Genomic DNA, 14,394 nt, shown 5'->3' on the forward strand with positions numbered 1-14,394 from the left:
TAGTAGTTAGGATGGTATTATGTTAGTGACATGGTTTAGGTATGTGTCCTGGTATATAGGATGATGTTATGCTAGTGACCGGTTAGGTCGGTATCCTGGTTATAGGATGGTTGTTCTGTTAGTGATTTGTTAGATCGGTATGATTATCTGTTATATACATGCTAGCGTATGATATTTATGTGCACATGATTGTTTGATTGGTATGGGGTTGGGTTGAGGCGGGTCCTGCTTCATGCTGTAGGCCAACATACCCAGGGCGGACCAGATAGATTGCATGCCCAGGAGGGCACATAGTCAAGCCGAAGGCCCGGGGAGCAGTCCGGATAGGATGAAGGCCCCGAGATGGCGGTCCAGATGTGTCGAGGCTCGGAGAGTGGGCCAGATAGACTGAAGGTCCGATGCGGGCGGTCCAATCATACTATAGACTCAGAGAGCGGATCAAGTGAACTGTAGGTAGTATGGGCCCGTACTACTAAAAGCAAAGGACAGGGAGGCCGATCAGGAGATATTTAACATTCATCTAGGAGTGAGGATTGAGTACTCGTTATGTTATATATATTGTTAGGGTTTTGTGATGATACTTGAGACAAATATGGGTAGGTGGGGAAGGTAGTATAGGCCCGTACTACTGAAAGCAAAGGACCCATATGCGTAGCAAGAAAGTCACAACCCCTATGGTGTGGTTGGGGTTAGGTTCCCCATTGTTTGTGCGGATTGTCTGAAATCTTCCAGTTATATTTTCAGTATGGTGGTTACGAGGCGTTTCGTGACGGGATCTGGATCAGGATCAGGACAGGATGATGAAGGTGCCCCGACAGCACCAGAGGTCATTAGTCAGGATGGACCAGCATTAACAAACGATTGAGTAAGGGAGATCATCCGCGAGGAAGTGGTCGAGATTGTATGGAGTCAGATTCCGGAGCTGTTTGGGTCTATCAAGACTGCTATGATGGAGTATTTTGATGACAGGTACGCAACCCTAGCTAAGACGGCTATCGCAGCAACTTCAGCGACTATAAGAGCGCCAGGGGGAGGAGCCGGGCGGGGCTTCCAGTACCGGGACTTCGACAACACAAAGCCCCCGACTTTCGATGGGATTCAAGACCCTATCATAGCCATGATGTGGCTATCGGACATCGAGGGGCGCTTTTTCACATGTTCCTGCCCGACTGACCAGAAGGTCAGGTGTGCCACGAACATGTTGAGGTCCGGGGCGAAGGATTGGTGGAGATTGATGACAGGGTCTTATTTGGATGAGTGGAGGGTTGCAGTTTCTTGGGATCAGTTTAGGGAGATGTTCCGATCCTGATACATTCCATGGTTCGAGCGTGAGCGGCTAACTTAGGAGTTCTTGGAGTTGAAACAGGACACGAAGTCGGTGACGGAGATCACCCGTATGTTCATTGAGATGGAGATGTTTTGCTCGGAGTTTGCTTCCGAGCAGGCTCAGATGACTTGATATCTAATCATGCTCAAGACTGGCATTAGACAATTCGTTGCTACCCAACGATGTGATACGTTGCTGGATTTATAGGAAGCCGCTAGGCGGCGTGAGATGGAGATTAATTTATAGTTGCGAGAGCAGAGGCAGGCCCCGGTGCAGTCTCAGCTGGCGCCAAAGCGGTCCAAGACCATTGATTCTAGGGTTGGAGGTCAGAGCGGCCACACTTATGAGAGTTTGTAAGTCCGGTGGTGTGTGCCGCAAGTGCGGAAGGGAAGGGCACTATACGAGGGATTGTCGCCAGTTGGCCCCGGTTCAGGACGTGTCACACCCCAAACCGAAATGGCAGAAACGTTCGAGGGTGGATAACGTCATATGTAGTATCACAAAAATTGCACCATAGTAATCAAAGTAAACACAACCATCACATTAAATATATATTAAGTATTTACATATGTTTGATTCATGTTTTTATACATCAAAAGTAGAAAAATATAAAAGACGAGACTTTGAATGCTCCATCTTCTGAAAAGTCGGCGAGAGTACCTGTCTACTGATTTCCTAAGAAGACAAGTGATTTTGAAAGAGTGTCAGCATAAAGCTGGTGAGTTCATAAGAATGTTTTTGTAATGAAAACCAGTCATTGGATTCTGAAAAATGTATGCATGTTTCCCAATAAAATCCAATATTTTCTAACATGTAAATTCTTTTTGAAAACCCTGGCTACCACCAGTATGTATAGTATGTTCTATTAGAAAACCCTGGCTACCACCAGTTTGTATAGTATGTTCTGTTTGAAAACCCTGACTACCACCAATATGTATAGTAGTTTTATTAATTAAAATAAAACCGAGTAATGTATCCCTGGAATCCTCCAGTGTAATGTATGGTAGTTCTATTAATTAAAATAAAACTAACGAAGAATAAAATCCCATAAACAAAGGTTAGTTTATACTATTGTACATGAGTCGTATAACCATGCTTGATATGACCTAGTGACCTTTACGATGTTCTTCAAGTGTCAGGATAAATGACATTTGTCACCCCAGGCATGCCTGCCTAACTGTAGCTAGCAGTTCAGGTGTGGGATTGTCAGTCCTGAATAGATCTATTCACAAATCTCAGGCTCTCCCTTCAGGAGACTATGGTTATACTATGATAGGATTTAACTTGTACCCCGAAAGGTACAATTGAAGTGTTGTCTCACAATCCTGTATTAACTAGTTTACGTGTAGTTCTGTATGGTTTTCTCGTAATTGAAACCGTTGTATACTTGGTAGAGTATTAATAATTATACTTAAATAATTATTTAGTGTTATCCGAATGTAGTAATGAATATCATAAACTAAAGTTGTCATAGTTTATATGATTGACCATGTAAGAAATATGGATTGGTAAAAATTGTATGATAAACTCCCCAAACTATACCTATTATAGTTTGTCTGAAATGTATTGTACTTGGTTTATGTATTGTTCTGAAAACTATGCAATTATGTTTTCTAGTTGAAAGTGTCCCTTATGTTCCACATAATACAAAAGGGATAAAATATCTATATATTTCATAGAAATCGTTGGACTGAATCAATTGCATAAGTTTTAAACTTTTTGAAGTCCTTTTATTTTAGCTCACAATAATCGTTTGTATTTGGCTTGTATTCCCCCTGAAAACGTTAAAAATCATAAAAGCGTAGGGGTATGAACTTACTTTTAGTCGTGTGCAAGCTTCGAATCAACGAACTGGAAACGAAGACCCTTGAGTTGTTGTATGTGGCACTTAACGGAATCTTAATAACAATTAAATACATATATGTATCTAAATTACTGATTTCGTTGGATAAAGTGTTAGAAAAACACTTGCTTTCGGTTAAGGAATGTTACCGGGACTTGATTGAATCGAGGAAAGCGGGTTTTCAGTCTAATACACCACTTCAGGAAGGTTTACGGCCGTGAAAAGGAGTTTACGGCCATGAAGGAGGTTTACGGCCGTGAACTGCCTCTTGAAGGGTTTACGACCTTTGAAGGTTTGAGGTGTGTACAACCGTGAACTGGTTTACGGTCAATGAAGATTTGCAGATTTGAAGGGTGTACGACCGTACACTCAAGAACAAGGATGCTAGATTCGATGCAAAAATGTGTTCTAGATGCTCCAAATCAACTCCTAATGACGATTCTCGATGATTTTCGGAAGAATAAGGGTGTTTTTGGTGATTACGGTCAAGAGTTTAGAGAGAGAAGGAGAGAGTTTTCGGCCAATAAGGTTAAAATGAAGGTGAGGGTCTCATATATATAGACTGGGGTATGGTCGGTGGTGGGGTCCACTTGGCACCAACTGCAAACGGGTTTACGACCGTACATGGGTTTACGATCGTACACGGGTTTACGACCGTAAACTCACTTAGGCCGAAAACTGTTAGTTTTTTCAAGAAAACTTCTGGTTTTTCGCGCGATTTTGATTTCGAATCGTATATAAATTTAATTATATAAAGCTAGATGATTTTCTAAACAAAGAAATTTGACGGAAACTCAATAAAATTTAAATTTTATTAATGGAAATCGGTTAATGGAAACAGAAAAAGGTTCGGGTTGCCACAGGACGTGAGGATTTGTTATCACTGCCATCAGGTTGGTCCCATGAAGGCCAACTGTCCATGGCTTATTACATTGAGGACTACTATCACGGGTCAGGTTAGAGCGGAGCCTCCGAGGGCTCAAGGACGTGCCTTCCAGCTTACGGCAGAGGAAGTCAGGACAACGCCAGATGCGGCAACGGGTACGTTTCCATCTCTGATCTTACTGTTTATGATTATATTGTGAATTTTTCCACCTCTTTCTGCATGAGTCATTAGAACATAGGAGGGTTAGGGGGGTTTCATATTGAGGGGTTGCAGACGGCTAGTATCCAGGGGTGTTGGAGAATGGGGAGTTAGGATATAGGATCACCATTCCATGACTCGTAGCTGTGAATCGAAGATATAGAAGTTTTCAACTGGGATTCAGTTTCTTTTGAAGTTCGGTTGATCCATGCCGGGAGGGTTGTTATGCGGAGGTTGTTCACCCTGGGGTTAATCGTTCCCTAGTCAAGGGTGATAATACCTAGTAGGGACGATTGGGTTGTGTTTTGGTTTCGCCGCCAATAGGTAGTAGTTAGTGTCCCAAGTGGGGGAGAATTGGAAATTCTCAGATGGAGCATCAGCCATTGAGGGTTCTGTTAGCTGTCAGGGTTCGACAGTGCATTCAACACGAGTGTGCGGGTTATTTAGCGTATGTGGTAGACACGCGGGTCAGGGAACAAACCACGGTTTTCCGAGAGGGTGGATGATCGACGTGAGGCCTAGGATTAGGCCGGGGTTAGAGTCCACATAATGGATCAGAAGTTCGAAAACCCAAGAGGGTCCTACTTCGTGTTGTAGGCCAACATACCTAGGGCGGACCGGATAGACTATAGGCCCAGGAGGGCACATAGTCAGACCGAAGTCCTGACGAGCGGTCCGGATAGGCTGAAGGCCCCGAGAGGGCGGTCCAGACGTGCCGAGGCTCGGAGAGTGGGGCAGATAGACTGAAGGCCTGGTGCGGGCGGTCCAGTCATATTGTAGACTTAGAGAGTGGACCAGGTGGATTGAAGGCCCGGTGCGGGCGGACCAGTCACACTGTAGACTCGAGATGCATGGTTGTTATGTTTGTTTATATGATATGATATGGTTATGATTGTATGACGTTGGTATTTTGGGGGAACTCACTAAGGTCCCGTTTGATAGTTGCTGATTGAGAAAGTGCTGACTGGAAAAGGTCTGTCTAGGTAAGAAATCCTAACCGAGTAAGAAATGATGTTGTTTGATTAGATCTGACTGAATGTGCTGACTGATGAAAAGTTACCATTTTCCCCTGCTGCTTTATATAATTATGGATGAAGTTGCTGAAGAGTTATAAAAAACATAAAAATTATCATAAAAAATATAAATTACATACAAATCGTTTAAAAACCCAAATAAAAATTATAAAATAAATCATTATTTTTATAAAGTTATAAATAGATTCATTGTTTTTCAACAATCCAAGTAATTCATTCATTGCCAATATTCACATTCATCAATCAATTTAAGCAAGTTATAGATGAAATTGAAGAATCAAGAACATGGGATTTCAAACCAAATACTAGTTGCATAATTCATCCAAACAATATCAAAGTCATTTCTCTCCTTTTTTCCCTTATCTTTTTCTTTAGCTGTTTTGCTTGTTGCTTTTTTTTTTTTTCCAAAACCACTAAAAATGCTATACTCAACATACCCTTGCATTGCTTCTCTTTAAACAAAACCTCTCCTCAATCAATTTCAAGGATTATGATCCCCAATATAACGCTGCAGGTGAAATGTTATTTGGTTATAATTAGCATCCATAACTGGAGCATCACTAGTGATTAAACATAAACATAACAAAAAAAAATGTATGAAGAGATATGAATTCAACATCAAAAATGATTTCAAGCTATAAAACAGATATATGTACGGACAGATGTGAATTCAACATCAAAAAACAAAACTTTTCAAACAAGAACATAACAACAAAAAATTAGAACTTTTAGAAAAATTTAAATAGGAATAGAGCAACACAAATCGAACCATTCACTTATGAACATGACAAAAATCGAAACCCATATACATGTTCAACAGGAAAATTCCGAAATTGAAACCAATTCTCAGTCAGCTATTATGTAGAAATCAAAGAAATTAGAAAAATCAAAATGGAATAGAAATCTGATTTCATAACAATAGCTCATCTAAACACAAACGATTATGAATTTAGAGCTTACCTGCCGAAAAAGACGAAGCTTGTACTGTAGGAGGGAGGAGATCCGAAGGGAGATGGCAACGATTGGGAGTTGTCAATGGTTTGGGCGATGTTTCTTTTAGGTCACTAGAGAAATAGAAATCAGAGGGTAGGATAGTCTTTTGGGCGAGTCAGCAATTTCTTCTAATCTGACTGAGCCATCCATTTGGGCCAGACAATCTGATTGAATCAACATGTATCAAACAAGAATGTCTAACCGAAAAAGCCGAAACATCTGACCCAAACCGAGTCAGATGGGTATCAAACAGGCCCTAAGCTTCGTGCTTACAGTTGTTGATTTTATTTCAGGTACTTCTGATGATCGCGGGAAGGCAAAGGCGTGATCATACACTTCCTCATATTTTGATTTGGATTTATGGGATACTCTGATATGAAACTATTTTGAAAACAAATTTGTAATAACTCTTGGTATTTGAGATGTTTTTAAAAGTTTAAATTCGACCTGAATTTTATTGGTGTTACAGTAACACGAAAAACATATTTGGGATAATCCAAAAAAACTTAATTTGGATTTAATGCAAAATCTAAAATTCAGAAACACATAATACCTTGCTTTGTTTGATGTTCTTTGAGACGAGACTTTTGCATAGTAACATTAAATGAAGAAGAAGTATATCTAGAAGAACCAAAAATCATGAATATATATAACGAACGACCCTTTGGTAATTAAAGCAACCATGAACCTTTGTGTTCACGATATCATATTAACTTATCTGACTGTGCACTCCGCACCTCCAAGATCATATTAAAGTTATGTATGTAATGAAAATACGATTATAATATGAATGATACATATTTATACATAACATTATGGTTTACATGTAATAGCCTTGTATCTATACTAAAAATGTGGTTTTTAAATATAAAAAGATGTATTTATACGGTTTCAAATGTAAATTTTTTTTATATGATTTCAAATGGAAAATAGTCAACATTAAATGAAATTGAAAAAAAATGTTCGATTTGCAACAAAAAATTAAGTGTCAAAATTAAAAAAAAAAATAAAAAACTTAGTGTCAAAATTAAAAAGAATAAAATTTTAATGTCTTTTATGTCATTTTTTTTTTAAATTTTGACAGACCATCATGCCAACTAAGTGCCACATAGCAAAATAGTATCATGCATGATGTCACGTCGCCAAAGAATGACACACCATGCCACATCAACGTGTAATTGGACTCAACGGTCAAATGATTAATATGTAACTAGGTTGATCGGTTAAACAGTTAACAACTAACATTGCAAAAAAAATAAAAACTTAATAACTAAATTGAAACAAAAAATAATAAACAGTGTCAAAGTCATTTTTTTTTAAACATAATGAATTTTATGCGATTTACTCTTTTTTTTTCGTTGATTAGAAATTTAGAATGAGATTGAAATACCCCAAATATTTTTAGTTTTGAAAAATAAACCCTAATTTCAAGATACTGTTCCGACTTCCGAGATAATCCTAATGGCATGTCTACTTCGCTGAGATTCGGACTTAAGATTGAACATCAACCGCAGCGGACCAATTCTCACACACACACACACTCTCCACACTCATCCATCCAAACAATGTCTTATGTGCCTCCTCACCTCCGTAAGTCAGTCGCCGCCACCGTCACCGCCACAGCCACAGCCACCACCACCACCACAACCGCCACCCCCACAAACGTAGATAACATCACCACAAACCACAAACTTAACTCTAAATCCAACAACAATGCCTTTTCTAATTCAACTCCTAGACGGAGCTCAGCGAACAACCACATCCAACCGTCGAGAGCCCTCGCTGTTCCTAACGTAGTGCTTCCTCAATGGAAGCCTTCTGAACGCGTTCTACGTCTTAAACCTGAGCAGGTTACGTATTCGACGTTGCTTTTAGGAAAACTTGTTTATTTTTCAACTGTGCGTGACAACTGTTTCGGTTATGAGATTGATTGAGAACTAACGCTCCTAGTTAAAGATGAAATGATCCTTACGGCACAACTGTTTCTTGTTTTGGTTTTAATTTCAGTTTTAGGGCATTTTTAGAGTTTTTAAGCGTCTCTATAGTTGAATCGTGAAATGATTGAATTCATAGGAAGCATATCTGGAGTCTCCGATTATCTGGTTTATCAACCAGACGTGATAACTTTTTACATTGAATAAAAATAATAAGTATTACTTCCTCAGTTTTGAAGTTAGGGACACATGTTGAGTTTCAACCTTTTGAGTTGATCCTCTAAAATTCTAGCATTCTCACCAAATGTACAAATTTATTAGGTTCTATCACATTTACTCTATAAATTTGAGATTTAAAATCTCCAAATTTCCTCCAAATGAACAGATGCATCTCTGATTTTGGTACATAGAGGGAGAATCAATTAAGATAATACGCTAGTACACAATCTATGATCTCGGACAGCTAATTGTCTGCCTTAGGAGTTAGGGTAGGGATCTTATGTGCTCCTATAAAATGAACTAAAGTGTGCCTTAAACAGCATAACATGTTTACTCGTTTTGAGAATTTCATACAACCATGTTATGCACTTTGAGGAATATTTTATCACATTATGTTAGCTAGAGATCAGTGGCGACCTGGTTATCCTAATGAGTTGTTAAGTTACCCGAAGGAGATTTAAAACTAAAAGTTGGGCATGGTTAATGTCAAATTTTCTATGACAATTTAAATGATGGTTAACAGAGATAAAGAAGTGCATTTATAAACTCTGGTTTATGTGGTATCTATTTGAAACTGTGGACCTCTTATGTTAATCAAGTAGCCCCTCCATGTTACATATGCTGAACATGGAGGGCTCACTACTGTCCTAATTTTATTATTACTTTTCACAATAAAACATGACTTTCATTGAAAGATGATCAGTTGGTTGTTTACTTGTCATTGATGTTTCACTAGCTTTTATGGAGTTTCTTTTTATTAATTTTGCTAAGAGATGATATGTTTTTATTATTATTTTTTTTTTTTTAAATTTTTAATTTTTATAATTGTACAGATAGAAGAGGTCAGATTACGACTCAATGTTGATGTTACTGTCACACCTGACTCCCCTGCAGCACCTGCACCAATTGAATCCTTTACAGATATGGTAACCAAATTATATAATTTGACATGCCTTTTCTGTCTCATACAATATGTTATATTTGATTAATTTCCACTAATTGATGACTGATGTAATGCATTTTCTCTAACATCTGCAGTGTCTGGCCTCAAGCATCATGAAGGATATTGCTATTCATGAATACACAACACCTACTTCTATACAGGCTCAGGCAATGCCTGTTGCTCTAAGTGGAAGGGATCTTTTAGGCTGTGCAGAAACAGGCAGTGGCAAAACTGCTGCTTTCACAATACCCATGATACAGGTACCACTTCATGAAAATCATCAAGTATACTTTGTGCTATAATAAATTATTTTATACAATGAGCTACTATTTATGTGATGACTTGTGTTTTTTTTTTTTTTTTTTTTTTTTTCATTTCTGTTTATTTCTTTCACATTTGCAGCATTGTATAGCTCAGCCACCTGTTCGGAGGGGAGATGGTCCTTTAGCACTAGTGCTGGCTCCCACCAGAGAGCTTGCACAGCAGATAGAGAAAGAGGTAAGGTATCTTATGGTTGATTTATATGCACTTCTCCATAGCTTCATAAACACTGCACTTGTTAAAATTCAAGTGTTTAGTATGACAACTAGTGACTTCATTAAAGATTCTTCTTTACTTTTTTTCATAAGCTCTGAGCTATTATCTATATGTTGAAGAGGGCTTTAGTGATTAGTATAAATTTATTGTAATTCTTGAAACTGCTTTTGACTTGTGTTTGATTTGAATCTTTGATTATATTATATGCATGTCCAATGTAGAAGGTTTACATGTTTCATGGGGTTGTTACAGGTGAAAGCTTTCAGTCAATCAGTGGAGTCTTTCAGAACTGCAATCGTTGTGGGTGGAACAAACATTGCTGACCAGGTGACTGATTTTGGAATGGTGTTTCATGTGGATTATATGATTGTTTATCTAAACAACTGTTGCAAGAAGCAAATTTTCATGTTCTTTTGACAAAGTGGTTAATTGTTTGAGTCACTTTATAGTTTATACAACTTTTAAGATACTATCTTGTGGGTTTTTATAGATGCATCAGAAGTTTATATTTTTGTATTTTGTTTTGTGGATGTGTAATAGAGGTCTGAGCTAAGGGCAGGAGTGGAAATTGTGGTTGCTACTCCTGGAAGATTTATTGATCATTTACAACAGGGAAACACATCTCTCACAAGGATTTCATATGTTGTTCTTGATGAAGCAGATAGAATGCTTGACATGGGTTTTGAACCTCAAATAAGAGAGGTAAATTGTGTTTTAATGTCAATGCCATTGCCAACTTCATAGAGTTGCTTTTTGGAAAATAGGCACTGTTGAAATATCTTTTATATATTTAGCATTTAAAATTCCAAGTGCGTGTACAAATGTATGTATTTATATACATATACATACACATATACACACACATATATAGGCTCTTGTAATTTGATGATAAACAAAAGAAGATTAATTTGTTTTATTTTTAGGTGATGCATAATCTTCCAGAAAAGCATCAGACACTGTTGTTCAGTGCAACTATGCCAGTGGAGATTGAAGCATTAGCACAGGTTTATCTGAAATTATATTCTCTTTGTTTGGTCATTCTGAGTTATATATTTTATTAATCATGATAAAAAAGTAATTGCATTTTATGACAAATTGTCTGCACAATGAAGCTTGATATTGGTAGTAGATCCTAATATTATGTGAATTTGTTTCATGAACTAAACATCCCTTGTGTCGTATGAATTTCAGGAATATTTGACAAATCCAGTACAAGTGAAGGTTGGAAAAGTGAGCAGCCCAACAGAGAATGTATCCCAAACATTGGAGAAGATTTCCGAAAGTGAAAAGGTATATGCCGATTTTGATTTTAGGTTCATTAAATCATACTTATAATAATGTTGGACCCAACTAATAGGCACAGTTAATTTTGATAATCAAGATATTGAATGTTGTGTTTTTTTCTTGATCATTATTCAAATATCAATCTGAATGTTTATTGGCTTAATCCTTTTATTTTTGTCTCTTGATACTTGTTTCCTTGACATGGTAAATTTTATTAATAAAGTTTGTGTTGGCATGCCAACATGAATTATAGAGGCCTTTTATGTATTTATTCATTTGTTAAATTACTCTATATGGTATATATTATTGTATTTTCTGAGTTACAGTCATCTTTTTCCAGAAAACTATTGCTGTGTTTGATTCTTTATTATGCAACACTTGTAAACCCATGATTTTTTTTTGTCATGTCATCTTGGGCAGCTGTACATATCATAAAACTTGAAAAATACTCATATTTCAGTTACTTTTGATACCAATCTCTGCAGCATTAGGAATAATTAAGATTTTGTACTTGTAATTGCAGATTGATCGGTTGCTATCTTTGCTTGTTGAGGAGGCTGCACTGGCTGAAAAGTTAGGCCACCCATTTCCCTTAACAATTGTATTTGTTGAACGGAAGGTAAAGTATTTGTATTGCAGATTTTTATTTTGTTGATGATTACTGAAAATTGGTATTATTGTTTGGTTTGGGTGTGGATGTAGACAAGGTGTGATGAAGTAGCTGAAGCTTTGGTAGCTCAGGGTTTAAATGCTGTTGCTCTTCATGGAGGCCGAACTCAGAGCGAAAGAGAGGGTGCACTCCGTGATTTTAGACATGGTCCCACTAACATCTTGGTATGTTACAACTCACAATTTCATAAATATAAATAGTGGTAGGGTAGAGTTGTAGTAATAAGTTTGTTTGTGTGTTTGGGATTTGCACTGCAGGTTGCTACTGATGTTGCCTCTCGTGGTCTAGATGTTACAGGTGTTGCTCATGTAGTTAACCTCGACCTTCCAAAGGTATTTATCTTTTATGAGGTTTATTAGTAAAAGAGTAAATAAAATGGGAAAAGTAAGTTAGCATTTATCTGTGTTGGGTTTGATTTCAGACGATGGAGGACTATGTGCACCGAATTGGAAGGACAGGGCGTGCAGGATCAACAGGAAGAGCTACTTCATTCTATACAGACCGTGATATGGTTTTTTACCTTTACCTTTTTTTTTCCTATTGGAAATTGCAACATTTGATTTTGAGCAAATGAAATTTTAATACTAGCAACTAAATACAATGTATGGTATGTATTTCAGTTTCTTGTGTCACAAATAAGGAAAGCAATAGCAGATGTTCAATCTGGTAACACAGTAGCTTTTGCCACTGGCAAGGTACATACATACACTTGCTTTTTTAATTTAAGAGAATAGTATTTTTTATTTGATTGATTAATGATTATAATATAATAATAGTTGATAATGATAAAGAGATGTGATGTGTAGGTTGCACGAAGGAAGGAGAGAGAAGCAGCAGCAGCACAGAAAGAGGCTCGGATGGCACAATCAAAGCTGCCAGCAACAATATCATCCATAAATGTGGAAGACAAGTACAAGTACATGATTTCCCCGGCTCCCAATGCAATGATCAAGAATGAGGGTTCCGCTGATGATGCGTGGGACGATTAAGGTGGTAAAGTCTCTACTACGTTTTCCGTGACTCTGCGGTACCACTCGACTTTTAAACAAGAAAAAACAAAAAAAAAAGATCTCATTATTGAAATGTGATAGCATTGCAATAAGAAGGTGAAGTAGGTTGAGAGAGAGAGGTTGGTAGATACCGTAGGCTGCTGCTCTGCTGTGTATAATCTGATGCATCTGCATTTCAAACTTGGGTTTTTTTTTTTTAGGACATGGACTTGCTTTATTACTACTTATAAACTACAAAACAAAATCCCTCCAATTTTGTCTCATGTACATGTACTTTGCTTGCTTGCTTTCGTATTTCTCATCCATGCTTTTTGGTGACTCTTTATTTATTTTTTAAATTTTTTTGTAACGGTGAAACGTGGTTGCCAAAAACATTTTTTGAATATTATTTATATATAACTAGTGTATTAGGTTCAGTCGTGAATCTATAATAGAATAGTACGTGGTTTCTAATTAAGTGAAATCGAAAAATCTAAAAATTAAACAATCCATGTGATGAATCGGGTCGGGTCGAACTAGTAAAAACCAGTCTACCTGGCCCCTAAAACTAGATTTTTGTAAAAAAAAACATTTATTTTGCACGACTAAATCTCTTTTTTATTAAAGAGTTTGTTTGCAATAATTATTTTTAGAACCAACAATAGTTATGTTGCTTTTCAACTTTTATTATAACCATCCACCATTCATTTTATAATATCAACTAATTACATCTCTTTCTTTTGATCTCCTATATGAAATAAGTTTTAATAAATATTAACTATTTGTTTTGTAAATTTAAATATAAATCCATCATCATTTTTGTTTCATTTATTTGTCTTTTTATCTTGTCAAAAATGATGTAAGGTAGGTCATATTTTTTCTCAAGATGATTCCTAAACTTTATTCAATATAATTAATATATAAAACTAAAAATATAGGTAGGTCCTAGGACCCACATTTGTTATATGTAGATACGCCCTTGATTAGGTTTAGTTACACCATAAAACTATACTATTACATCTGGGCGAGGTTCAGTAAGAACTACTAAAGGCCGAGACCGTTAACAACTGGTTTCAAATTCAACTATTGATCAAGAACCAAGGGCTTCTAGCTGGAATTAGGAGTTAGGGAGGGGGATAGGTGGAATTGCACAAGTCTAAAAAAGGTCGTGTTTGCAAAAAATTGATTTTGATGTTGTATTAAATTTTGTTACAATTTAGCTCCAATTTCTACAATGCTAACCACTTAATTGGTAAACTTGGTTTTTCGCTAACATGATAGTCTTTGATGACACGACGACGCTAACATGGGGTATTCTGATGTATTATCTTTTTGGTGACATGACATTTCGTATAAAAATTGGAAAAAAAACTAAAATATAGTGACTTGTGTTATATATATATATATATATATATATATATATATATATATGACATGTTTGACAAAACTAGCAGATAGAGGATAACATGTAGCGTTTTGTGTATATAGATAGTTTTTAGATTTGGAGCATATTGTTTAAATTAAACGCTAAAAGTTT

The 14,394-nt window shown here is 36.8% G+C and overlaps 1 protein-coding gene across 1 annotated transcript; it reads left to right on the plus strand.

Annotated features, from left to right (window-relative positions):
- Positions 1–7,701: 7,701 nt before the first annotated feature.
- Positions 7,702–13,172, plus strand: LOC145055382 (DEAD-box ATP-dependent RNA helicase 20-like). Its single transcript, XM_079003688.1, has 14 exons — positions 7,702–8,131; positions 9,268–9,360; positions 9,473–9,637; positions 9,780–9,875; positions 10,167–10,241; positions 10,455–10,616; positions 10,838–10,918; positions 11,106–11,204; positions 11,722–11,817; positions 11,901–12,032; positions 12,126–12,200; positions 12,290–12,379; positions 12,489–12,563; positions 12,675–13,172. The coding sequence occupies exons 1-14, from the start codon at positions 7,748–7,750 to the stop codon at positions 12,855–12,857; spliced, it is 1,806 nt and encodes a 601-aa protein (XP_078859814.1). The 5' UTR covers positions 7,702–7,747; the 3' UTR covers positions 12,858–13,172.
- The last annotated feature ends 1,222 nt before the right edge of the window (positions 13,173–14,394 follow it).

This window comes from Lactuca serriola, chromosome 5 (genome assembly GCF_051521515.1).
Source record: "Lactuca serriola cultivar US96UC23 chromosome 5, Lser_US96UC23_V15, whole genome shotgun sequence".
Lineage (NCBI taxonomy): Eukaryota > Viridiplantae > Streptophyta > Magnoliopsida > Asterales > Asteraceae > Lactuca > Lactuca serriola.